General features: G+C 40.5%; 2 protein-coding genes across 2 annotated transcripts in view; one reads left to right on the top strand and one right to left on the bottom strand.

The window, feature by feature from the left end:
* The first annotated feature begins 7,110 nt into the window (after positions 1 to 7,110).
* cdkn1d (cyclin-dependent kinase inhibitor 1D) lies at positions 7,111 to 12,794 on the top strand. The gene is made up of 3 exons (XM_078281331.1): positions 7,111 to 7,370; positions 9,554 to 10,038; positions 10,244 to 12,794. The coding sequence occupies exons 2-3, from the start codon at positions 9,558 to 9,560 to the stop codon at positions 10,300 to 10,302; spliced, it is 540 nt and encodes a 179-aa protein (XP_078137457.1). The 5' UTR covers positions 7,111 to 7,370; positions 9,554 to 9,557; the 3' UTR covers positions 10,303 to 12,794.
* A 1,249-nt stretch (positions 12,795 to 14,043) lies between these two features.
* Positions 14,044 to 24,416, bottom strand: part of slc37a3 (solute carrier family 37 member 3) — a 12,307-nt gene continuing 1,934 nt past the window's right edge. The window contains exons 2-14 of the mRNA XM_078281330.1: positions 23,622 to 23,855; positions 22,299 to 22,413; positions 22,101 to 22,193; positions 21,171 to 21,254; positions 20,834 to 20,979; positions 20,340 to 20,436; positions 20,159 to 20,243; positions 19,630 to 19,829; positions 19,374 to 19,515; positions 18,225 to 18,326; positions 17,861 to 18,060; positions 17,378 to 17,443; positions 14,044 to 16,065 (exon numbers count right to left, since the gene is read on the bottom strand). Coding sequence (XP_078137456.1) covers positions 15,973 to 16,065; positions 17,378 to 17,443; positions 17,861 to 18,060; positions 18,225 to 18,326; positions 19,374 to 19,515; positions 19,630 to 19,829; positions 20,159 to 20,243; positions 20,340 to 20,436; positions 20,834 to 20,979; positions 21,171 to 21,254; positions 22,101 to 22,193; positions 22,299 to 22,413; positions 23,622 to 23,698 — 1,500 coding nt within the window. The 5' untranslated portion in view covers positions 23,699 to 23,855 and the 3' untranslated portion in view covers positions 14,044 to 15,972. The remainder of the gene's footprint in view (positions 16,066 to 17,377; positions 17,444 to 17,860; positions 18,061 to 18,224; positions 18,327 to 19,373; positions 19,516 to 19,629; positions 19,830 to 20,158; positions 20,244 to 20,339; positions 20,437 to 20,833; positions 20,980 to 21,170; positions 21,255 to 22,100; positions 22,194 to 22,298; positions 22,414 to 23,621; positions 23,856 to 24,416) is intronic.

Below are 24,416 nucleotides of genomic sequence, written 5' to 3'. Positions count from 1 at the left end.
CGTGTATGATGAGCTGCTTAGAGGTGATATGATGTTTCCAGTGTGTAGAACTAGTGATCCACCACTGTGTTTGTTTATTCAAAGCAGACAGCTTTGAAAGCTTACCTAAAATGATGTGCACACTGACTCGTTTCCTTTCTTTCTCATTTACTTTTGTTGCTATCTTGCGGGACTTCTCAACATTTTGCCATTTCCCACAAGTCTTTCTTCTTCTCCTAGTTCGTAATTTGTTGTGGTACACCATTCACTTATGATTGACGTAAACAATCCACTGTCTGTGGTGAGCCTCTTCTCAGTATTTGCCTCCTCAGCTAAAGGGCAGAAGGATGTGGAAAACCCCCATACTGCACCTGTGAACCAACAACTTCCTCTCCTCTGCTGTTGGTCCTGCTCTCTCCATCACAGCGTCTCCTTCACCACAGAGACTTCCTGTGGAAATAGAGACTGCCGTATGGTACACACTGCACATGCTCTTGGTGTTTCACTGAAAAAGCACCTTTGGTACCAAACTCTCAATTTCAAGATTCTAGTCTAGCCAATAACCTTTGACCTGCAGCCTTCTGAAACCTCTGTCTCATCCGGAGTGAAACCAAACAGCATTTTTTTTAATCTAGCACTGTGGTGCAATATTACTATTGATATTAGGTTGTTACAGTTGCCTTGTAGCTCTCGTACTGCGCCATCACATTGATTGAAACAAACCCCAATAAGTTGTTTTTAAGTTTTGGTTTGGTGCGGATTATAGAAATGATAAATAAAATGTAGCTTTAGAGGTGCTGGTACAATAGGCAGATTTTGTTACCTTTGGAGAGAGTTAGGCTAGCTGTTTCCCCCTGATTCCAGTCTTAAAGCTAAGCTAAGTATATTTAACATACAACCATAAGAGGTTTGGATCTTCTCTAACTCTCGGCAAGAAAGCTAAACATAAGAGTCAAACTATTCCTTTAAATAAGACAACCTGGTAAAGGTGTTTAAATGACATTATCTGGTTATAAATACGTTATTAAAGGGACTCTATACTGATTACATCTACCTTTAGTTAGCCTTCAGTTAATTTCTCATAAGCTTTCCTCCCAGGAACTAACATGAGAGTGATTATTCAACTTATTTTCTGAGCAGCATCCTTCCATAAGGCTATGTCAAGCTATTATTCTCTCTCTTATCTGTTAAATGTCCTCCAAAAACAATTACGTTACAGATCATTTCCAACTGTTAAACACTCAAACTACATACATTTGCAAAACACTGCCTGCAGTTGTAGGATATATGTATGGTCAGCTGGCTTCTCTGTTGTGTCCTTTGTTTGTTTTACAGCCCAGTGAATCAGTAACATTTGAATGAAAAGAGGTAAATTGATTTCCTCTCACTAGCATAAAACCCACCATGTTAGTTCCCCAGCACATCGTCTTCTGACCTGAGTCCCATTGTTGACTGTTGTTTTACAAGCAAGATAATGTATTCAAAGGGCACTGACCGTTGTGGAAAGACAATGGGCTAAATGACTGTAACCAACTGTAACATAGAGCAGGATTAAGAATGTGTGTGTGTGTGTGTGTGTGTGTGTGTGTGTGGGGGGGGGGGGGGGGGGGGGGGGGGATGGGGCACACCAAACACAGCACCGTAGACAACAAGAAGGGGATTAAGAATTTAATGTCGAACAATAAGCTGACTGCAAATACAGGTCAGAGAGCTGACAAAACCGTGAGGGATCATGCTGCTGGGGCCTCATTGTCTGCTGATGAATCTTCAAGTATGGCAGTGTATAAAGACCACTTGACACACTGATTAGTAGGGAATTAGGGAAATGGGACACAACCCTAATTGACTATTATGTATCACGATGGGAGAGACCTAAAATAACTCAGCATGTAAGAAAACAATAGACAAAACTAAAAATAACAAAGAGTTTGTGCTGAAGATATGATGTCAGGGGAGGAGCAGATCATTCAGCAATTATCATCACATCTTTTGTTGATATTTAGGGACTGGACGGAGATTATTAGGGGGGGTCACAAAAGGGAAAGGTTATGCATTTTTTGTCTTAGTTAAACATCAAAATGTTAATGTACAAAAAAAATGCCTTTTGTGTGCACAATGGACCATAAATGTGCATTTAGTCATGTGCAGAGGACAACAATTGTGTCTCTGTATCAGGGCATTATTTTCCATTGACAATTACAGCAACCATATCTTGTAAAACTAATTTTTGGGCTTTTACTCACCCACAGTCACCTTTACTTTTTGGTTCGCTTTTATGTTTTTTGGCAATTGCTAATTCCACCCCTAACGTGTGATTAGGGCGATTGTAAAATCTGGACTAATTATGACGGGAAGTAAGGTGATGTTGTTACAGAGTGACAGGTTGGTGGATGGGTCAACAAAACATCCAACTTTACCATGAGAGACTGCTGTTTGTTTCCCGCTTCCTACCAACAGTCAACGTTGTTTCTAGCATCACAGGCAAGTGAAGTGTTTGTTATTGTTACCATGACGACAAAGCTTCCATAAAACGAAGAAGTTATTTGAACCCAAACAACAATGTTTCCCCGAAACCTAACAAAGCTGTTTTTGTGCCAAAACCTAATTAAACCTAAATCATAGTGTTCACACCGTGCAAACCTCTAATGGGTTTGGAAGGCACAGACAAATGATGTCGTCCTGCTGAAGGAGTGTCAGATCCGTTCTCTGTGTCGTTCATACAACATATTTAGTTTATTTTGGTGGACCTGTTAATATATTGATTGGGTCTTGCTTTTCAAACCCCCTCCCTACCATAATAACTGCATACAGTCCCTTACCATTCAGAAATAAAGTAAATTAAGTCCAAGGTTGAGATTTATGGACAACACGTGATGCAAGCACTACAGGTTTGTGGGAGAAGGGGAAATGGCCGCCCTTAGAGTGCTTTTTTTCCACCTCATACTAGTGTAGCCTATCCAAACGAGGATGTGTTAAACATGCAAAAGTAGAAGTCAAGCGGGAAAAGTCAGTTAAACGTGACTCGAGGAGGAGAAGAGTTCCACAACAACACGTGATGCAAGCACTACACGCTAATGTATGTCACGTTTCTGGGAGAAGGGGAAATGGCCGCCCTTGCCAAAATATTTGACCTACTTCTAGTCGAGCCGAAGAAGAAGTGCAGATTGACTGAGGAGATTTTAGCATTATGATAACAGGGTATGAAGCTATTTATAATCATTATTAACACTTTTAAAGCCTACATTTATAATGAAGTGGCATTACAGCGAGACACAAAAACATCTTTAATGCGCTGGTCAATTTTGAGATTTGGGACTTTTTTGGAGAAGTTTCATTAACATATTCACCTGTATTGTCTTGCAAAATGTTGGCAATTGAATTTTACAATACATATCTTTAAAGACTGTTATCCATCTCAGTAGTTGCAAAAAACGTTTTAGTTTCATTCCTATCTATATTCTGAAGGTTTTACCGTGAGGTTATTGAATGATAACAAGACGGTAAAAAAAAAAAACCTAGCTTTGTCAACAAAATGAAACAAGAATTTTGAACCTGGCTTTATCCAATGTTCAGATTTCTGTTCTGGAAAAACATAACACATATTTAATAAGAGAATGCCTCATTTGCATCTTTAATAACATTTAATAAAACTTGTAATACAAATAAAATGTGTCTTAATAAGTACTCAACTGTGAAAGTGTATGTATCTAGTTACATTTTTAAAAAAAGAAGTCAAATATAAAGTTCAAACCCCCTCCCTACCATAATAATTGTATACAGTCCCTTACCATTCACAAATAAAGTAAATTAAGTCCAAGGTTGAGATTTATGAATGTTTGTAAAACTCATGAACATACTTGGATAGGGAAATTGTTTTGTTTCATTTGAGCCTTGTGCTGAACTGCCTTGAATGTTTGATTAGCCCCCCCCCCATGTGAAAATAGCTTTGTCCAAGCAAGAAACATTCCATAGTGGTGACATAATTACTTTGAGGCTTTATGAGGCAGTGTCACACACACATGACCGCTCCACGATCGCTGCTACCTACTTTGAAATTACTAAAGCAGTGCATCTCATAAACCCCTTTTAGAAACGTTGCATGCATTTACAGTGTCTGAGAAGGAAAAACGTATGAGGCAGTACAGACGTTGACTAATGTGTTAAAATAGTAAGTGAGTGTGTGTAAAACCTGGAATAACCTTTCTGAGTGAGGGTGTTGGCCAGCTAGCAGGCATGACTTCATTACTGTTACTATGCAAGAATAAGGCTGCTCATGTAATACATTGTAACAGAGAACCTATGTAATAATGAGAGGGGAATCATTTATCAATTATAATAGGAAAGAAGAACCTACAGTATTTCATAATAGGGAAAGAAAGAATTGCGTCATAACATAAGGTGTAGGAAGGGTTATGGGAAGTGAACATGATGTACAAAACAAAGGCTATTGAGCAGTCATTCAACAATTGGTAATAACGATACCAAACAGTTTGGAGAAAAAAGTGTAATGGAAGGAGTAAAATGTAATACTCATAGTGATTAAAGTGATTAATAATCAATGGAACCATGGGAAAATGCCTATTACAAGTTTAGAGAGCCCAAATAACATTCAAATGCCTTATTGTGTCTGAGTCCAAATCGCAAATAAACTTAGCACAAAAAGTGAGAAAATGTGTGTTTGGTAGATTATTTCTCTGTGGTAACAATGCTTTTTGGCAATGAATCTTAAACCGTTGGAAAGCCTGTTTAGTTCCCTTTCAAATGGTGCCCCATTTGTAAGGAACATGCATTTGTGGGATGAGCAGCAGCGCTGAGTATGTGGGTTGTGCCCATGAAAAATTTGCCAAATCTTCTCTGCCATTGCCAAACAGGTTATTTTGCTGTTGCTATTGACACTTGTTTTGAGCTTCTGGTACCCCCAGGTGCTGCCAATCAACCAGTGGCAATCCCATATCTCCACAGTCTGGGACCGAACTCTATCCTCCAAGATGACAAGACTACCTCCAGAATGTGGGAGTGGAGAGGGTGGAATGGCCTGCCAGCAGTCTTGACCTCAACCCCATTGAACACTTGTGGGATCAGCTTGGGCGTGCTGTTCGTGCCAGAGTGACCAACACAACCACGTTGGCTGACTTGCGACAAATGCTAGTTGAAGAATGGGATGCCATCCCACAACAGTGTGTGACCAGGCTGGTGACCAGCATGAGGAGGAGGTGCCAGGCTGTTGTGCCTGTGTATGGTTCTTCCACACACTACTGAGGCTCCTGTTTGTGAAATGAATAAATTGTTAAATTGCCAATATGTCTTGTTTCTTCAAACTTCAATCATCCAATCCACCAAACACCAAACGAGTCAATGGCAGAATAAGCTGTTTGGCATTGGCAGAGAAGATTTGGCAAATTTTTCATGGGTGCAACCCACCTACTCAGCGCTGCTGCTCATCCCACAAATGCATGTTCCTTACAAAATGGGGCACCATATGAAAGGGAACTAAACAGGCTTTCCAACGGTATAAGATGTATTGCCAAAAAGCATTACCACAGAGAAATAATCTACCAAACTCAAATTTCCTTACTTTTTGTGCTAAGTTAATATTCAGTTTATTATGTAAGAAAAAGCAGCAAATATTCACACTTCAGAGGCTGAGCCTGGGGAATGTTTGGCATTTTTGCTTAAAAATGACTTAAATGATTATCTAAATTGTTGCTGATTTATTTTATGTTGTTTCCTTCATCGTTTCAGCTCCATCAATTTTAGTTAAACATCAGCATTTTAATTGGTGTACGCCAAGATACATTAAACACGAAATAGTAAATAAGTCATAAAATGTGTGCTGTATATAGATTTTTCAGTATGTGGCTATATTGTCAGAATTGTACTGTTCGAGTAAAATTAAGAGAAATTCTTATGTGCCTTTAAAATGAGATTAGTCTTTGACCGGTAAAAACTAATTAAATTTTCCATATTGCTGATTTACCATTTCAGGACATAAGCCAATTAACAGGTTGAGAAGTCATAAACCTTTTTTTCTGTTATGAAGAAAGAATAGCAGTGTTTCTCTTCACTTTTTCCTAAGTAACCAAATGCACATGATTGTTTTTCAGGACGTTAGAGTGCTTTTTTTCCACCTCATACTAGTGTAGCCTATCCAAACGAGGATGTGTTAAACATGCAAAAGTAGAAGTCAAGCGGGAAAAGTCAGTTAAACGTGACTCGAGGAGGAGAAGAGTTCCACAACAACACGTGATGCAAGCACTACACGTTAATGTATGTCACGTTTCTGGGAGAAGGGGAAATGGCCGCCCTTGCCAAAATATTTGACCTACTTCTAGTCGAGCCGAAGAAGAAGTGGGGCACCAGGGCGCAACTGAGCAACAGGTTTGGAGCAGGAGCGCATTGCGCAGATTGACTGAGGAGATTTTAGCATTATGATAACAGGGTATGAAGCTATTTATAATCATTATTAACACTTTTAAAGCCTACATTTATAATGAAGTGGCATTACAGCGAGACACAAAAACATCTTTAATGCGCTGGTCAATTTTGAGATTTGGGACTTTTTTGGAGAAGTTTCATTAACATATTCACCTGTTATCCATCTCAGTTACAAAAAAACTTTCTAGTTTCATTCCTATCTATATTCTGAAGGTTTTACAGTGAGGGTATGGAATGATAAAAAAAAAAAAAAAAACTAGCTTTGACTAGATATGTCAACAAAATGAAACAAGAATTTGGAACCTGGCTTTATCCAATGTTCAGATTTCCGTTCTGGAAATGTATGCAAATTAGCACATATTTAATAAGAGAATTCCTCATTTGCATCTTTAATAACATTTAATAAAACTTGTAATACCCCAAAAAACCATTGTCTTAATAAGTACTCAACTATGAAAGTGTATGGTGATATCTAGTTAAATTTTTTTTTTTTTTACCCTATTCACCCGTACAGTCTTTCCCCTTAAATGCAGTTATATTACTTTTTATTTTATTTTATTTTGCAGCAATGCAACATGTAGGCCTAGCTTGTGTTGCGTTTATTTGTGGTAAGAATTTCTGGTAACGATGTTCACCTCCTGCTGCGCTCCAATGACTGTTTATGATGAAAACCACGTGACTGACTCCTCTACCAGAGGTCCTCTATAACCGCCTCTGCCTCTACTAGGACGTCTCCGCTGTCTTGAGTGAATAACAAACAAGTCACAGATAAAGGGTCAAGTACGACCCTCCCGTGGGTGGTGCCTATAGTCAACGTGACAGTCTGTTTCCACGGAGCTGTCAGGAACACATATCACTCCTCTGACTGGATAAATTGTGCGGAGTGTGGGGACGAAACGCTCGAGACGTGAAACTCAACTTTTGAATAGCCTACTTTTGAGATATTGACGCTGATGGTAAGAGGGGAATATTTTTTTTTGTTACTCTAGTCGAGGCTTGACGTTGTAGTTAATTTTTTTTCACGCATTCTTGTTTGGGTTTATTTTACATTTGGTCTGGATAATGTAAACTTATGTTGATGCAGTATTGCACCACTTTGCCAGTCGTTGGAGTCAACGACTGGCAAATGCCTTGCAAAATTAAGAGTCAATGCCTATGCAAATAATTACTATTTTGTTGTTGTTCGTAATATTCAAATGGTTATCATGTGGCTGTTGTGTGTCTAATATTGACAAGGTGTGGGCTGTTTGTGTCGCATCTCATTGACCCACATCCGCAGTGAATCTAACTGCGTCACGCAGTTTTTTCTCTCCACATAACAGTCACTTTACAAAACCTTAAAGTGAACTTCCTGATGTTGTTTTATTCAACATTGCACGGTAATGTGTTCTGGTTGCAGAGATAGTTGATGCATTTTTAATCGTAGTATTTTAAAAAGCAGTTTGGTGTAAGATATTGAGGGTGTTTTTCTGCAAGTGGGGACACCGATCATGTAGCTAACCTTATCTGCATACCGCGCCCACTTCATTTTTGACGAAAACAACTTTCACTCGGAGAAAGAGTAACTCCGTTCGGTGAAAGAAAGCAATTATGGTTTGTGTTGTTCCATCAAGTCTTTTGATATACCCCAACCCAGCTCTGAAGGAAACATAAACGAGGAAACTGAAGTTGTGCGGGTTAAATATATTATTGCTAGTGATTAGTGTATATACGCACTTATGAAACGTTTGAATTTGTCGCCTGCTGTGGTTTCCGACACATGGTTTTTAACAGGTTACAGTAGACCGTCATCTTAAAATGACAGACTATTTGGAGTGCTCTGGTCTTCCTAGCTATATATTCTATAGGTGTCAAACACTTGCGCAACCCTTCCCCCCCTCCCCTCAGCCCCCTCTGACGTGGTGTTTTGCAAGCCTCCCTCTTATTTCTGTCTTCAGGCTGATCTTGGGCTGATATGGTGCCATGCTGGTGTTCATTCTACGCATTTCTTGTTTCTGTTTTTTTTTTTTACTATAATGAAGGGCCGAGAATGCGACAATATTTTGTGCGTAATTACTGTTATTTGTGAACGATTTCTTTCTAAACTAGAGATTGGGAAAGTGCTGAATTAACCCACTATGGGCCTCCTTTTCAGCTTCCCACACACCTTGTCCACAATTTACTATGCGAGCATTGGATTACACGCAAATGTATTGACATATGCACCATGTAAACACACTATTAACTGAAAGGTATAATGGCAATGTTTTGACACAGGGCGCCTATACAAACAAGATCAAAATATACATATAATAATGTAGATATGATGGCCAAACCAGCAAAGGCATGTGTTATTGATTTAACTCATTAAAACAGTTCATTTAGTAAAACATTTGAAATCTGTATGTTCCTAAATGTTTGCAACATTTAGGATCAGGAAAATACAACATTTCAGACCTTATATATAGTGTAGTAATAGATCAGCAGCAGAACCATATCTCTCAGCTCTATATTAGTTACTGCCCATCCCAGAAAATGTGTCTTCTTTTACTGCCTACACACAGCTGATAAAGCACTGAGGCTCAGAGTCTGCAAGGGATGTGTTGTAAAACTATGTCTCACTATGTAGACGAGGTGGTGATATGATGAGAAGCATTATAGAATATGAATTAGCAGTGTGGAAATCAATCTCGGAATTCAACAATATTGCTCTAATTAAATGTGGCAACTAGTAGCTGAGGTATGTGGGAAACTCAGTCTTCACAAGTAGCCCACATGGGCATTTTCTCTATGTGACCTGCTGACCCTAACTGTCCACCTTTGACTGGCAGACACCAGAGCAGGTGGGGAATCAGGTTCACTTTGACACGGCAGGGCAGAGAATTTTACTGTGAGATTTATTTGGTGTTGGTTGAGTTACCTGTTGCTGCAGTAATTACTCAGCGGGTTAGGGCCACACATGTAGTCGATCACATAAAACAGAAAGGCGCCCAAGAGGGCAGATACTGCCTGTGTGTTGGGGGGTTTAGGCACTTAATAGCTTGTATGTCTGTAACTAATCTATGCCATTAATAACCCAGATCACACCTAAATGAAACTCTGCAGGCCTAACACTCAACCTCTGACCTTCCTCTAACACTTTGTGTTTGTTCTCTTACAGGGATATGGCGATGGCTTCTCCATCAACATCACCAGCAGAAACAGCTACGGAGGCATCCAACCCAGAGCTCTCACGCCGGGGGTGCATTGAGGCCTTGAAATTGAAGGTGGGGCCGGCGCGGAGGAACCTCTTCGGGCCTGTGGACCACCAGCAGCTGCAGCAGGACTTCCAGCGGCTGCTCTGTATGAACGTGGAGGTGGCCAACAAGCGCTGGAACTTTGATTTCCAGAGAGAAATGCCAGAAGAGGGCTCCAACATGGAGTGGGAGGAGCTCAGTTACGAGGACGTGCCGGCGTTTTACCGCAGCTGTACTGTTAGGTCAGTGCAGTGTCCAAAGGCCAAAAGGCGCACATTGTCTTCGTCGGGCGAGTGTTCCCCAGGGAACAGCAGCACGGCCGAGTCTGGGGATGAGTACCTGGAGGTGACCACAAGGGGGTGCTACCGGATCCGACGACAAGGAAAACGCAAACAGTCTGCCATCACGGGTCAGTCCACCAGATATCTTGAATAAATAGTTAATTAAATAGTTTGACATTTGGGAGATTCGCTTATTCTCTTTCTTGCCTAACACTGTTTTATTTATGTGACCCAAAAATCTACACTATATATATATATATAAAGTGATTTTAGTTAGGAGAGTCGTCCGGAGGTATTTTTCCTCACTTTGCGTTGTCTTCTTTTACTCTCCAGATTTCTTCAAGGTGAAGAAGATGAAGCTTCTGCATTACAAAGCATCTTCTCTGCAGTAGAAAAGCACAACTAGATCCAGTGGAGGATCACAGAGTGGTCGACATCCCTCTACACCTAACCTCACATAGATATGTGTCATATCATATGTATATATGTAGCAATTTGTAACTGACTGTCCACAAGCTCATTCAGCATGGGCTTAAAAACACCTCTGACACCACATACCTTAGATTTTCAGCACAAGGAAGCTAGCATTATCCTAGTTAATCAAGCTCAGACCTTAGGAACGGTTTTTGTTTATAACTATAAATACGATATATATTCTATATACGGTTTTCCTCAGTTTATTTTGACTATACTGTGAAATTATTTTTGACTGCAGACTCTTAATAACAGAAATAGTTTTAAGAGGTTCATTTTCTTCTGAGCGGGCTGTGGATAGTATTTGACGTCAGTCCTCGGCCTTTCTTCTCCCTCTTGCTAAAAGTCATGAGATGGTTTTGATTAGACGAGTTGCTATTCCTGGTTTGCACCACACTTAGCCGTTAGTCTCACCCCAGGGCTCTGATAGCACGAGTCAAGTCAGGGGTCAAAACCTCACCCGGGGCTCAAAATGTGGCAGCGCGACTGTGATTAGCTCCTGGGCAAAGGTCAACGGTGGAGGTTCAGCAATAAGGGAATATGGCAGTACCTGTACAACAGTGGCTTCTATTCCTGTGTGATTATTTATTTCTTATTTGTGATTCGTAAATCGTAAAAAAAAAAAAAAAAAAAAAGAAGATAATTGGAAAAAATTGGATGTGTCAAACAAGGCAATATAAGGTGTTTAGAAGTCATTATGGGTCATATATGCTCCACCGTGGTCACTTAATAATATTGGCCATAACACCATCACAACGAAAAATATACAAACTACAAATCATATTCCCTTTTTGGTTTGCATTATTTGCATAATGGGGCTGTACAAATCTATAATTTTTTTGGCAACAGACTACAACATACCTTATTTTGTTTTGTCAGCTTTATGCTTGTAATGATGTGGACATTTTCCACTCTTTGTCTTCATGTCCACCTTGTAGTTGTTAAATACAACCATTTTCTCCATGAAGCGAGTGTAGCGTTTTCTCACCATGTTGCAGCTCAGAGGAACCCTAACCTTTCAGTTTCAGTCTTCTTTTTTTTTTTTTTTTTTTTTTTCTATGAAGAGTTGAGCTGCTTCTCTTTTTTTTGTCTCTTTGCCATTCTATACATGTTTGTGTGTATATAATAACAAGTGTTTGTGTATGAATATGTTTGGTTTGGTGTTTGTCTTGAGGTACAGTTGTAACAGTTGTGGCAGCTGAGGCAGTTGAACCAAAGAGAAATTGCTGTGCTGTTAAATTAGAAACAAATCATTTATACAAGTCACTCACTGAATGATCAGTCATGGGTCAGAAGATCTTCAAATATATAGTGTAAACACACTGTAAACACAACTGCTCAACTCGCAGTTTGGGTGACTCAAATAGCATGTGCTGACTTCTTTTCTCCCTACCTACAGTCATTCCAATTTGTACATGGATAAAAAGCCATAATCAGGATACATCCACTCTTACTACCTCATCAAGTGATTTAGTAAAACAAAAAAGTTATGTACAAGTTCAATGCAGAAAAATAAAACAAAACCAAGAGAGACAGAGACAGAAACGGGGGGGCTTATTATTTTGTTGTGGTAAAAGCAGTCGAGGTTCAGCGCTCACTCAGTGTCGAGTTTCACATCAGGTAAAAGAGTCAGTGTGTCAGAGCGGGGCCCAGCTCCAAGCAGAGGAAACTTAGGTCCCTCGGGGGAGGGGGGGGGGTTAGGCGGCTTTTGTTTTTCTATCCCTCTCTCGCTGCCTCACTTTGCTCCCCCATAAATAGACAGAGCGGAGGAAAAGTGGTGGTGTGAGGGAAAGGGACAAACTTTAACAAGGGAACCCTCACCAGAAAATGTCACAGACCCCTTCTGGATCAAAGGATTTCTTTTTCTACCCAGACAAGTGGCCTGTGATTCAGACACGCTTTTGTCGGTCCCCTTCAAAGTCTCTCAGTCTCTCTTTCACGAACCAAACGCCTCAATCTGCGGAAAATCGGCATGAAAGCAGTTGTTCATAATCATGTTGTTATCTTTCATGGCTCAACGAGGCGATATTTCACAGATCTAAAAATAACAAACATGGCTATCTGAAATTGTTTTAAAATTTCAGGATTTTTTTTGCCAACTTTTTGTGTGTGTGTGTGTGTGTGTGTGTGTGTTTGAGACAATGTTTGTGTGCACCTATCTTCACAGACAAAACTTTCAAAGTATATTAACTTATTTTGAGTTTAGGGAAATAATTATAAATTCCCCACATTTCTTGATATAACTGTGTTGTTTCTGAAACTATATATTTGCACTACTTTAAACATTGACAAGAGAACTTTTTTTTATGGTAATCTTTTTTTCAAAAAAACAACAACATACAAATACTCACTGAGATACAAATTGGAAGTGACTTGATATTTGTAATTATTAAAAATGGTTTTCCTTCAATCAGACTTGTCACATTTTCTAACATTTGTTCATGAGAGGTTGTAGCCTTGGTAGTAATCCTCAAGTCTGTTGGGTGGAAAACTAAAATGATGCATGGTCAAGATTGAACCGTTAGTGTCTCACTGTACCCAAGCAAACTTCGCCTGTCGCAGCTATATTGAAGTGTAGCGTTTTTTTTTTTTTTTTGTTAGAACTTTGTATATGCATGAGTGTATGATAATCTTTGTATGCGATTTGTTATTGTTATTTAATGCTGGTTCATCTACCCTTGCTACATGTAAGTGTATTTGTATGGGATCAAAATCCTTTTTGATAATAATTGTAAAGAAAATATATTGGTGGGTTGTTGGTGCATTGTTGCCTTTCTTATTGTTGATTTCATATAGTGTGCTCAAAACAAACAAATAAAATAATGAATGATAATGATATAAAACTACAAAATACTGGGCTGAATTTTTAGTTTCCACTGTGTTGTGAGTATGGATGTATTAAGAGAAGCAAAGAAGGGTTGAAACGTGCAGGTTCTTGTGTGTAATAGCACACCCTGGTGGTTTTAAAGTAACTGTGCACAGTCAATCATATGGCAATACTGTGTCTTAAAGTGCTCATATTATGCTTTTTGGCTTTTTCCCCTTTCCTTTATTGTGTTATATATCTTTTTTGTGCATGTTATAGGTTTACAAAGTGAAAAGCCCAAAGTCCACCCCAAAGGGACTTACCATCTTCAACAGAAAACACTGTTCACAAACTACTCCAAACAGCTCTATTGTAGTCTAGCCTTTACTTCTGTGACGAACGTGCGTCACTTTGTAACGTTATAATGCTCACCTAGCTACTAGCGTGGCACGCCCTCATACTCTGCTTCTGACTGGCTAGTAGTCCTTACCTAGGTACTGCACATGTGCGACTCCCAACAAAGATGGAACAGAAGTGAGATGCCTCACTCTGTAGCTAAAACAGAGAGCTCAACACACAGGGTGAAAAGAGGAGCTGCAGCAATGTGCAGTACAACAAATATATGGTGTTTTTCATGAAAATGAAACCATGTAAACCTATTCTGATATAACCTCTAAATACAATTAGGAACCTGAAAATGAGCATAATATGAGCACTTTAATGGAACTTGGAAGCTATAATAAAATTAAGTTTAGAAAGGAAACACTAGTTACAAGACTAAAATTGTAAAACAAAAAAAAATTCACCTATACCATCACTATCTTATCTGAAATACTCTGTAGATAACTCGCAATTTGACAAATGTAACTTTCATTTATTTAAAAAGGAAAATGTGCATTTACACAAGTTAAAACTCAAAAAGTACACATAAATAAAAAATAAAACAAAATAAATACACCACAGACAGGGTTACACATTCCACAAACATTTCAATTTACATTCTATTACACTTTGCAAGTTCAGAGACATCGATGGTGTAGTCTCACGTTATGCTCCAGTGCTCTTGGTTTAGCATAAGAAAAACATCTCATACCAGTAATGATGGTACAAAGATGCCCTGATGTCCCAGATGTTAAAAGCACTTTAAATGGTCGACATGCAACAGAGTAAACTAAATGTTGTGTCTATTGGCCAAAGTGGCTGAAAAAAAAAAAAAAAAATCACAAATTCTAGTTTTTCCTTTCTTTACTGATTTGAACCAAAACAATCTCTCCCCAAATGATGGCTGCTTACTGACCACAGTGTCTAGTAAAGTAGACAACCTGCCCAATTATTAACTAGCATATGGCTAAGGTCTCTGTGAGGGAGGGTGGATGGGGTGGAGATACATGGGGAGGGCTTAAACGGGCGGATAGGGGGTTGGGATAGTGTGGGGGATCGTGGTCAGCCTGTTGGTGTTCTTGCCATCGTTTTTTGTACTGTTGTTACTTGTTTTGCTTTGCTTTGATTTAATGTTGTACCACTTTAAGTTTACTGTTTATTAGATTTTTTGAATTAGTCATGAAAAAGATTCTCAGAATGTACAAGTGAATTGTATGTTAAATTGTATGCTTTAATAATAAGACGTTTGAGAAACTAGCATATGGCTCTACCTTTACATCTGTTCAGACACAGATTGGCTGTCAAGTTCCCCAAACAACCGTGAGACGGTGCAGCTTTTACTACAAACAGGCAAAATGTGTCTCTTCTGCAATCTCAGTATGCAGTTCACACTTTAAAGTGCATTAGGCATGTTACACTGTAAACTAAATGGGTCAGACAATGGTAGATTTTTCTTATTGTGTTTCTATCACTGTGTGTGTGTGTGTGTGTGTGTGTGTCTGTGCGAGGGGGTTTTCATGGCAATTGCACGTGACTTAAGACACTTAAACTTGAAAAAGGAATGAGCATACAGTATATCAATCAGTGAATGACACATATTCAGAATCACGAGAACCAGTCCCCGTAGACAGTATAGCTTCTAACCCTGATTACACAAAACTGTACACAAGAGAAATCAAGTGGCAGCGAACCAAGCTAAGATCTGAGTGGTTCACTAAAATCTTCAAGACTTTGCCTACTGTACTACAGTGCAATATTCATTATCTCGACCAAAAACAACAAAAAGTATACATATCTACAAAAACTGACAATAAAATTTCTACATTACAATTAATATTCACATTCTTTAGACACTCTTGACACCCAAATTATCCCAAAGGGGTCTTTAAGTTAAGAACTTCTGATCTAAAAGGCCAAGCATTATTGAACTTAACTTAGGAGCATCTCTTTTAAAAAGGTTTTTACATCAATTTAAATCCTAAAATATATACAGTAGTACATTCTGTGATGGCCCTGCAAGGCCTGCATTCACAGACTGGACAGCTAGGTCCCTTTTAAAGCCTTTTTCAATCAGGCACTTCAGCTCAAACCTAGAAATCCTCGTATTCACACTAAAAGAAGTGTGCATTTACATTTCTAGGCTTTTAGTGAGTGGATACGATTTCAGTGTTGTGCTCAAAGACTCTGTGCCTGCTCACATGGGTGTTAATAGACAAACGCTGGTCGTTATGGGAGTTTAACTGGTGGCTCTGTAACTCTAGGTCACCTTAACCGTCGGGGCTGTGAGAACCAGCGTCCCACAAATCTTTACACCTCGCAAAACTCACCTAAAAGCAGCTGTTTGTGAGCAGCCCTGCTGTGTTGGCACTGATAAGAGTAGGAACATTATGGCTGGACGTGTTCACAGCTGGCGCCGCAGCGCTTGTCTGTCTCTCCACATGGCAAGCACCTCTTTAAAGAGCAAGGGAATGATGAACACAATGCTGCACCCCGTCTGTAACATCAAAACACAAGACTCAAAGTTACACAAGGGTTTTGTTCATTAAATGTTATACAATTACATGCTGAAGTGAAGTGTTGCTGTGGGTAAGGTTACACTCATGTTTCCACCAGTGAACAAACAAGTGGACATAAAAGAAAGAGGCACACCAAAAACATCAGAAAATATGGGGTTAAATTAAAATCAAATTTAAACTTGCGCAAAACATACAACATGCATTTATATACTTAGTCAGAATTGACAATTAAAAGGTAATATATATGTATTGTAAAAACAAACACCTTTAAGATAGGCCTTAGGGCTCCTGCACACTGGCTGCGTGGCGTGAGCGTGTCAGCTGCGTGGCGTGTCCGTTTTTATTTCGGCTCCCATGTTAACAGGTTAGAGCTTGCACACTGCCTGCGTGACATGCAGGTCTCAGTTGCGGCTTGAGCCGCGCCGAAAACGTGCGCATTTTTTCATTATTTTTCATGCGACACGCATGACATGACATGTTGGAAGCGTTTCCAGGCAAAATAGAATAGGAAAAGATGTTTATATGTCACTTTGACACGAATACATTTAATAGATTACATTTTGATGTTTGAAAGTCATGACATAAATGCAGACATAAATGTAATTTAATAAAGAAATAATAAATAATTATCGATTTTCAAATATTGCAGCTGTCAACACAGAACGAAATATTCTGTAGCCTATTTTGCCGTCAATTCTGCCGACGTCTTTGCTGTAATCAAATCAGAATATATTTATGTTTAACATGAAGTTGAAGAACATGGCACGCTATTATTTCATTTTATCAATGGGAAACATACATGTGTACAGACAAAGCTCGCAGCAGCAGCACCGCGTCAGACACGTTTCTGGTGTACAAAGACAGAAAACGCCACGCAGCCGCCACACAACAGACACGCAACAGAAACGCCACGCAGGCAGTGTGCAGGAGACCTTATTCATGGCAGACATTTTGACTTGTCATAGTAACACTTATTATCTACACCTGTGCTTTCCCTACTGTGACATGTCAATATGTCTTCAGTTTAAATGTTTGTGGCTAGAAGGGATACAGCTACAACCGGAAATAACGCAAAATTATGCAAAATCCAATCTAATCTAATAATACAATTTTAATACTTTCATCCAGGAAACATGTTTTCGTTCCTCGGGAGTGTTTTAATCCAAACCAGGATCTTTTTCCTAAACCCAACTAGTGGTTTTGGTGCCTAAACTTAACTGTCGTTGCCGTAGCGGTATTCCTTCGAGCCACAGTAAAAAGGCCTATTGTGATTTCAGGAAATCATCTTACCATGACGATGAAGAAGTAGAACACATACATCCAGCCCAGCTTGCTCTCAATCAGGGACACCAGGTACTAGAGGATGACACAGACATAAATTAGGTCAGTGATGACTAGTCGACGACTCGATTTCTATAACCTAACATGCGATTTCATTACATAAACATACAAATATTGCATCAATCTTATTCCTTGCAGTATATTGGCTCTATTGTGAATGGACTAAAGCGGCAGGACAAGTGTGGCTTAACAAACCGTGACAAGATGATCAATGCTTTTCAATAGCTGAACACAGAGAGACACTGACCATGGTAAAGCACACACTTGCACACAGAACCACATGTATCAACTTTACCTGGGCAGACCCATCAAAAACAAACGGTAGCATCCTTTATTCTGTAATTGAATCTTGTCTTTTCCTGCCATTTTAATGCATTTGTTTTGTATAGCGAACAGAGTTTTGCTCATGAAACGTCCTGTATTTTTGTTTACCTGTCCCCCTGCAGCTCCTATACTTCCTGTTCCGTCCACTATGCCAGTGACAGTAGCCAGAGCTTCCTGATTGCCCCTCAGAGCCCCCTGCCTCCCCAGGTCAGCAGATATGGCAGAGCTGATCATATTAGACGGGCCGCCGATGAAGAAGCCAGTGGTAGCCAACAGCGCTGCGTTTATCACCTGGTCATTCGGTGAGCCTGAGATGGAGAGAGAGAGAGAGAGAGAGAGAGAGAGAGAGAGAGAACTGTGACACTGTGGTAATAATGCCACCATCAACCTTATATTATGAGGTTTTCGGCGATTGTTGCCGACTGGTTTTCTGTTGATCGATTGATCCACTAATGGTGAACTCTGTACTCACGGCTGTATCCCATCAGGGCTCCCATCGCCAGTGCCAGGCTCATGGCCAACACTGGGGATCTCTTTCCCATGCAATCCGAAATCAAACCCTGAACGGTCCCTCCTGACATAAAGAAACACAGAGACAAAATGAGAAAAAGACCTGTACAATTACGAAGGCTAGCAAACACTGTTTTACAGTATACTAGCCACTGTGGTTGCTGAGAGTAATATCAGAGAATATTACTTATATACTAAACCCAAAATGCACTGTGTGGGTGCCGCCGTGGCCTAATGATAGGGTGTGCGCCTCTGATAACCTCTACCGGGCCTGGCCCAAAAAGACACCGAACCCCGACCCAAGTGTGGTGCGGCGGCCTCGTCCTGGCTGTCCTCCGCGCGCCTCCGGGTACCCAACTCTCGTGGTACAGATAAGTCACTCAATTCGAGTAAAAGCAGGCTCCGCTTATCCCGTGCGAATTCGCCACACAAAACTCAGATTAGGGGTGTAAGAAAAAAATCTATACACTTGAGTATCGCGATATTTTATTTTGCAATACTGTATCGAATTTCAAAAATGCAATATCGATTTTCTTTTGTTTGAAATTTCTTTTAGATTTTTTTTTTTGTTTTGATTTTTTAGTTTACGTGCAAAAATATTCATGTAAGACAGTGGTTCACGTTTAGGTTGTGTTTAATCCCCCTAAAGCTAGATGGCTATGCTGAGACACACCACTAAGTGTCGTTGCCTAGCAGTGCCTGACTTATTTCTAGAAGCTAACAATGTAGCTATGGCTGAACTTTGGCCTACTTTAGCATAGAAAAATGTTGTTCTAATGTTCTGTGTACTGAAATGTTTACCTAAAGTAAACTTCTTTGACTTGTAGCACATCATGTCTTTTTTTTTCTTCTAAATATTAGTTTTTCTAAAAAATCCCAATATATCGCCTTACGCACAGTATCAAAATATATTGAATCGTGACCCATGTATCGTGATACGTATCGTATCGCCAGATTCTTGCCAATACACAGCCCTAACTCAAATGTTGGAGGGGGGTCATTTCTAAATCACACGAAGTCCCCAGATGATACTAATCCCGTGTGAATAGGGGTTATGATTATTATTAGGATGGAAGAAAATGCAAAAAAAAAAAATCTGCCTGCCACTCACCGATGATTCCTCCAACATCATACCACACAGAGAGGCGGTCGGCCTCGGCCTCCTTCCAGCCGTAGTTGTTGCTCAGGTAGAAAGGAAGCCAGAAGAAGAAGGAGTAGTTTACCAGCTTCAGACACGCATACGCCAGGGAATACTGCAGTACAAACAGACACAGAGTCAACATGTATTAGCATCATTCAATCTTGGTTTGTTTGAAAAGCCTTTTGTAAATGAATTTGTCTCGACTTGTTGGGAGTTGTGGACTCACAGGTAGCACTCCAGGCAGACAGAAAGCCTGGCAGAAGCCGATGGCTCGAGGAGTCTCGGCCAGAGGTTCGTCCGGCTGCTGGTATTGTCTGGTGTACACCTCCACCTCCACCTCATCCTCCTCGTCGCTCATCAAAGGCCTGTGGCTGTCTGTGTCCCTCTCCACCGGACTGAGTCCAGTCTCTGACTCCAAGCTCAAACCTGACTCACACAAACACACATTCAAGCTGTGCAGGTTGGCAATCAATTTATGCAATCGAGACACTAAACTGTTTCTATTTCGGGCAGAGTTCAAGTTCAAAATGGCTTCCATAGGAAAATCTATTTAAAGTAAACATAGAGTTGGGCGGTCCTGTCTAAAAACCCATGCAAGTGCACACACATTAAAACACTTAATCAGAAATTAGGGTTTCATCTCTCACAGTTATGTGTAATGTCTGTCACCTGAACAACATTGTATGGTAATGTTGGGATGCAGCTAAATACACTGAAAGTAACAATTTTTTTTACATGTTCCATGCAGTCCTTACCGACTTCTTTTGGGGAGGTAAGTAGGCCGAAGAACACCACCACCCCCCCGGCAAACTGCACCACTGAGGTCACCAGGAAGGCATACTGCACACAGCAACATAGGTACATCATGGTAGCATTTAGTTAATGAGACAATTACAGTAAAAGGCATCAAAAAATGTGTGTGTGTGTGTTTCTTACCTCATATCCATACTTGAGCACACTAGAAGCCAGGAAGGCCCCCAGGATGTTGCCTACAGAGGCACAAGCACTCCACAGGCCAAACACAAAGCCACGGCTAGAAGACAACATCATGCAGTTCAACTAGAAAAACTTATCAATATGCAGGTATTTCTTTCAAATGCCTTCGGATACAATTTCAGATTAAAAAACATACTTCAAAACGTCACAGACAGCTCAGTGAATTGGCTATTTTTATATTCAGCTAATTATGTTCACAAGTCCTGCCACTGAGGAAAAGTTAGTCTAAATGGCGTCTATGTTTTGGCAGTAGCACTGGTGAATGGACGCCATTGTGCGAGTCATTTCGGTGTGTGGGTGTGTGTATCATAAAGCTCCACTTGACAGACACAAACCTGAGTCAATATTATTAGGCTGGATTGAAGTTGCAGTTGTATGCTTGAAGCAACGTTAAATAAATGCAGGTTTTGTAAACAGAGAAATGGCGCACACACCCCGCCTTGCCGAACCAGTTGCCCATGACGGCCACCACGCAGGGCCAGACAGCTGATTGCAGCAGGCCGTTCAGCACCCACAGGCCACAGTACAGATAGATGTTGTAGATGTGGAGCCATTCGGTCAGAGTGCCAAACAGAAACTCCTGCAAACACACAGACAGCTAAAGTTGTATTCCAAACTATTATACAAAAAGCAGTGTATTGGGAACGAATGCTAACTGGTCTTTAATATTCAATTAAGAAACTGTACATAGATAGCAGGCAAAATGTAAAAACTTGACACAAACAAAGTACCCTGTGTATCAAAGTACACACACACAGTCTATGTACTCACCACTACAGCAGAGCCACACAGGCCGAAGCAGAGCACATAGCGCAGGTTCACTCTGTCCCCAATGATACCGCTGAGATACAGACCCTGTGGACAGAACCAACACAAAGTGACCCAACTGACAATTAAGATGACAATATCTGTGGCGGAAGTCGCTACTCTCGGAAGCTTGTTAAAGCTATAGTGCGTGACTATTTTATATTAATGAACGTCCGTTACATTCAAGCCATTGCGAGTTCAAAATGAGTTGATACAAAGCAAATTATTATTATCGGCGCCACAAAACTCTCTCTCTGTATTTCTCAGTATGGCTACGTTTACAAAATGGTGTAGTGCAGCGACATTCGCGCGCAGAAGCTTGGGTGATGCGTTTCACATCACTGCTGAGAAAGGACAACAGCAGCGTTTAGCTTTGGAGACGAAGAGGACATAAACATTACAAGATAATTACCTCTTGTGAAAAGTCCATCATGTTTTTTTAAACTTCCGTGCCCTCCTTGATTTAAAGCAACACCAAAGATTCTTTTGTACCTTAAAATAATGTTTCCAAAATCGTTTCAGTGGTTCATCAACTCGTAACAGCACTTCTGCATTCGCTTTGCAGCCCTCTATCGGCTATAACCGCACTATGCAAGTTTGCCAGATCGGGTAGCGGATCTGTAGTTCGAAGGAGACATAAGGGTTACGGTAATGGACAGTTCCGCTTCCAACCTGTAGGGGGACAGAAGAGGAAAAGTGCTTTGGTGTTGCTTTAACGTGTTAAACACTACTAGCATCTGCATGGAGAAGGGGTGGGGGTGGTGCGTGATCACCGAAGGCTTGCGTCATGCGGATGCGCCGACAGTGTTGTTGTCATTACTTTGAATTCCTCATGGGGGCGACAGAAACTGTGCACTATAGCTTTAAACCCAGAATATCACGTTCGCTGCTCACCACTGCATATGAAAAAAGGAAGATGGAGTCCAGAGCTCCCAGGAACAAAGTGGCCTGCTTTTCATCTGCAAACAGACGATTTTCCTCCCATGTCTGGGACAGTCAGAGATAACACAGTTAATCATATGCATTTATCTACAGCAAGGGTTTTGAATGTTACGGACTGTCGCTCTGCGCTGTTCTGTTGGTGCTCGGTACCTCGCCAGGAGAGAAAGCTGGTGCGCTGCCATTCTGGAAAGATGGTGTCCACTGGGCAGAGATGCTGACTTTCACATTACTGAACGTCTTTCTGGACGCATGTAGCAACACATAGCTGGAGAGACAGAAAACAGTTTCACTCCGCAAGTAACGGCAACAGGGATTTGATAGAGATGCATCTAAACCATCCATGTAGAATGAACAGGTCGAGGTTCAAACTTCAGCTGGAGGGGATGCTGAACACACGTTTAATACACTGGAACAGTATTTCTTGTTTTTCTTGTTTGTTTTGTTTCACATCAGTTCAAGTGCTACATGGTTTATGCAATGGCAACTGTTTACATAATACCATTAAAAGCTACAAAGGTCACATAAGGCATGCAGAAGACTAAATTCCAAAGAAGTAACAGTTCAATTCTGCTGAAAGAATTCACAAGAAACACTAGAATGCAACATCTTTATCGTAAAAACAGGCAATCCAATATCCAACACAAGCCCAATTTTTTTCTACTGAACAGCAGTATTCACGGTGCGCTACTACCTGCTGCAGTGCTGCAGACGTGTGATATCTATCACATCTAACGGCACTGACTGAAATAAACATTTATAATAATATAATTCATTTACTGGGTTTGATAAATGTAGAAATATATTAATACCTATGCAAACATGTTTTAAACAAAATTATACCAAAAACAATTATAAAATGCACATGTTCCTTTCTCCCCAACCCCCTCACTTTTTTGATTTTTTTTTTTCACAATGAGAAAAAGTCACAATTCATTTTCACTACTTTCACCACTTTCAGACTTTTTCAATTTGTGTAGTAACCCTGCTGTCTATTGGAAATCATTACTTATTGTCCATGTTATCTTGACCTCGGAAACGTTGCCACCATTAACCTTTCACCCACATTTACAGCACACATCCATTCAGTCTCTCTGCACACCTGGCATCCACTTATTCAAATCCACTGATTTCCTGTAGTTTGTTCTGGTGGCTCAGTGGGCTATGACTGGCTAATTAGAGGAGATTTTAGTTTCAAAACCGCTGTGAAAATTGGGTGAAAATCTAATTTTCCCATCTTCCCTGTGACTCTTTCCCAAGAATATGCAATAAAGCAACAAGCTAATTAAAGACAATCCTAAGAAACAAAAACAAAAGCCGTACAAAGTCAAACTAGACAGGTCACTTGTACCAGTCTAGCCCTCATTTGGGTTTCCAGGTACTTTGAGCATGTGTCTGGTATCACAGGGTCATCTAGGCACTAGCATTTACAATGGTAGCAGGTTTGAGGAAGACCTTTAAAACACCCTAAATTACCTAAAAAAGGTGAGGAGGAAGACAACCAGATGATGATGAGTGTACTGTGACAGGTAGCCACAGCAGGAGGGAGGCATCACAGGGGCGGCCAGGGGGAGGAAGAGGAGGTGGAGGACGAGAAAGGGAGGTGGGGGTGGTGGTGGTGGTGGTGGATGTCTTCAGGGGGAACAGCAACAGGACAGGGAGCGGGCTCAGCTATAGTGTCCCACTATGCCAGATGGGACAAGCACATCACTAGGGGAACCACAAAGAAAAGAAGGAATTGGAAACCAACGTTAAAACACTTAAATGCACTAATACTCATTATGGATAATAGGACAACAGCTTGTACAAAATACTAATTGCAGAAATATAATAATATTAGTCCTTGGATGACTAAGAGAACACAAAACCACTATTTACGAGAGAAAATTAAAGGACATAGGCCTACATGCAGTGAAACTCATGTAAGACCACCTTTTGGTCCTGACAATCACCACCACACATCCCAGGTTTAAAGCTGACCACGCAGTGTTTCGTGCAATTTCCCAAAGTTTAAGTGTGCAGTGTTTGAGTTCACCCAAGATGGTAGAGATCACGTGATGGATAACACTTCATCTTTTGAAGTTCATTCACACCTGATTTTACCAGTCCTGGCCGAAGCCTGGACTACAGGCAATACTAGCTTGTAGAAAGTATCCATCCCTTTGAGGTAAACGACGAATATGAATATGAATACATGCATCGGGTCTGAATGCTGGCCTGTACACTGGCTCCCACAGGTATCAATGGGCCCAGTGTGTACTGACAGCCACT

The sequence above is a fragment of the Sander vitreus genome, chromosome 23 (assembly GCF_031162955.1).
Source record: "Sander vitreus isolate 19-12246 chromosome 23, sanVit1, whole genome shotgun sequence".
NCBI classification, from domain to species: Eukaryota; Metazoa; Chordata; class Actinopteri; order Perciformes; family Percidae; genus Sander; species Sander vitreus.
This window is presented reverse-complemented; position numbering and strand designations above follow the sequence as displayed.

Coding starts and splice junctions, on each gene's coding strand:
- cdkn1d (XM_078281331.1), top strand. CDS start 9,558: ATGGCGATGGCTTCTCCATCAACATCACCAGCAGAAACAGCTACGGAG. Junction 10,039..10,243: donor CAAACAGTCTGCCATCACGG/GTCAGTCCACCA, acceptor TTTACTCTCCAG/ATTTCTTCAAGGTGAAGAAG.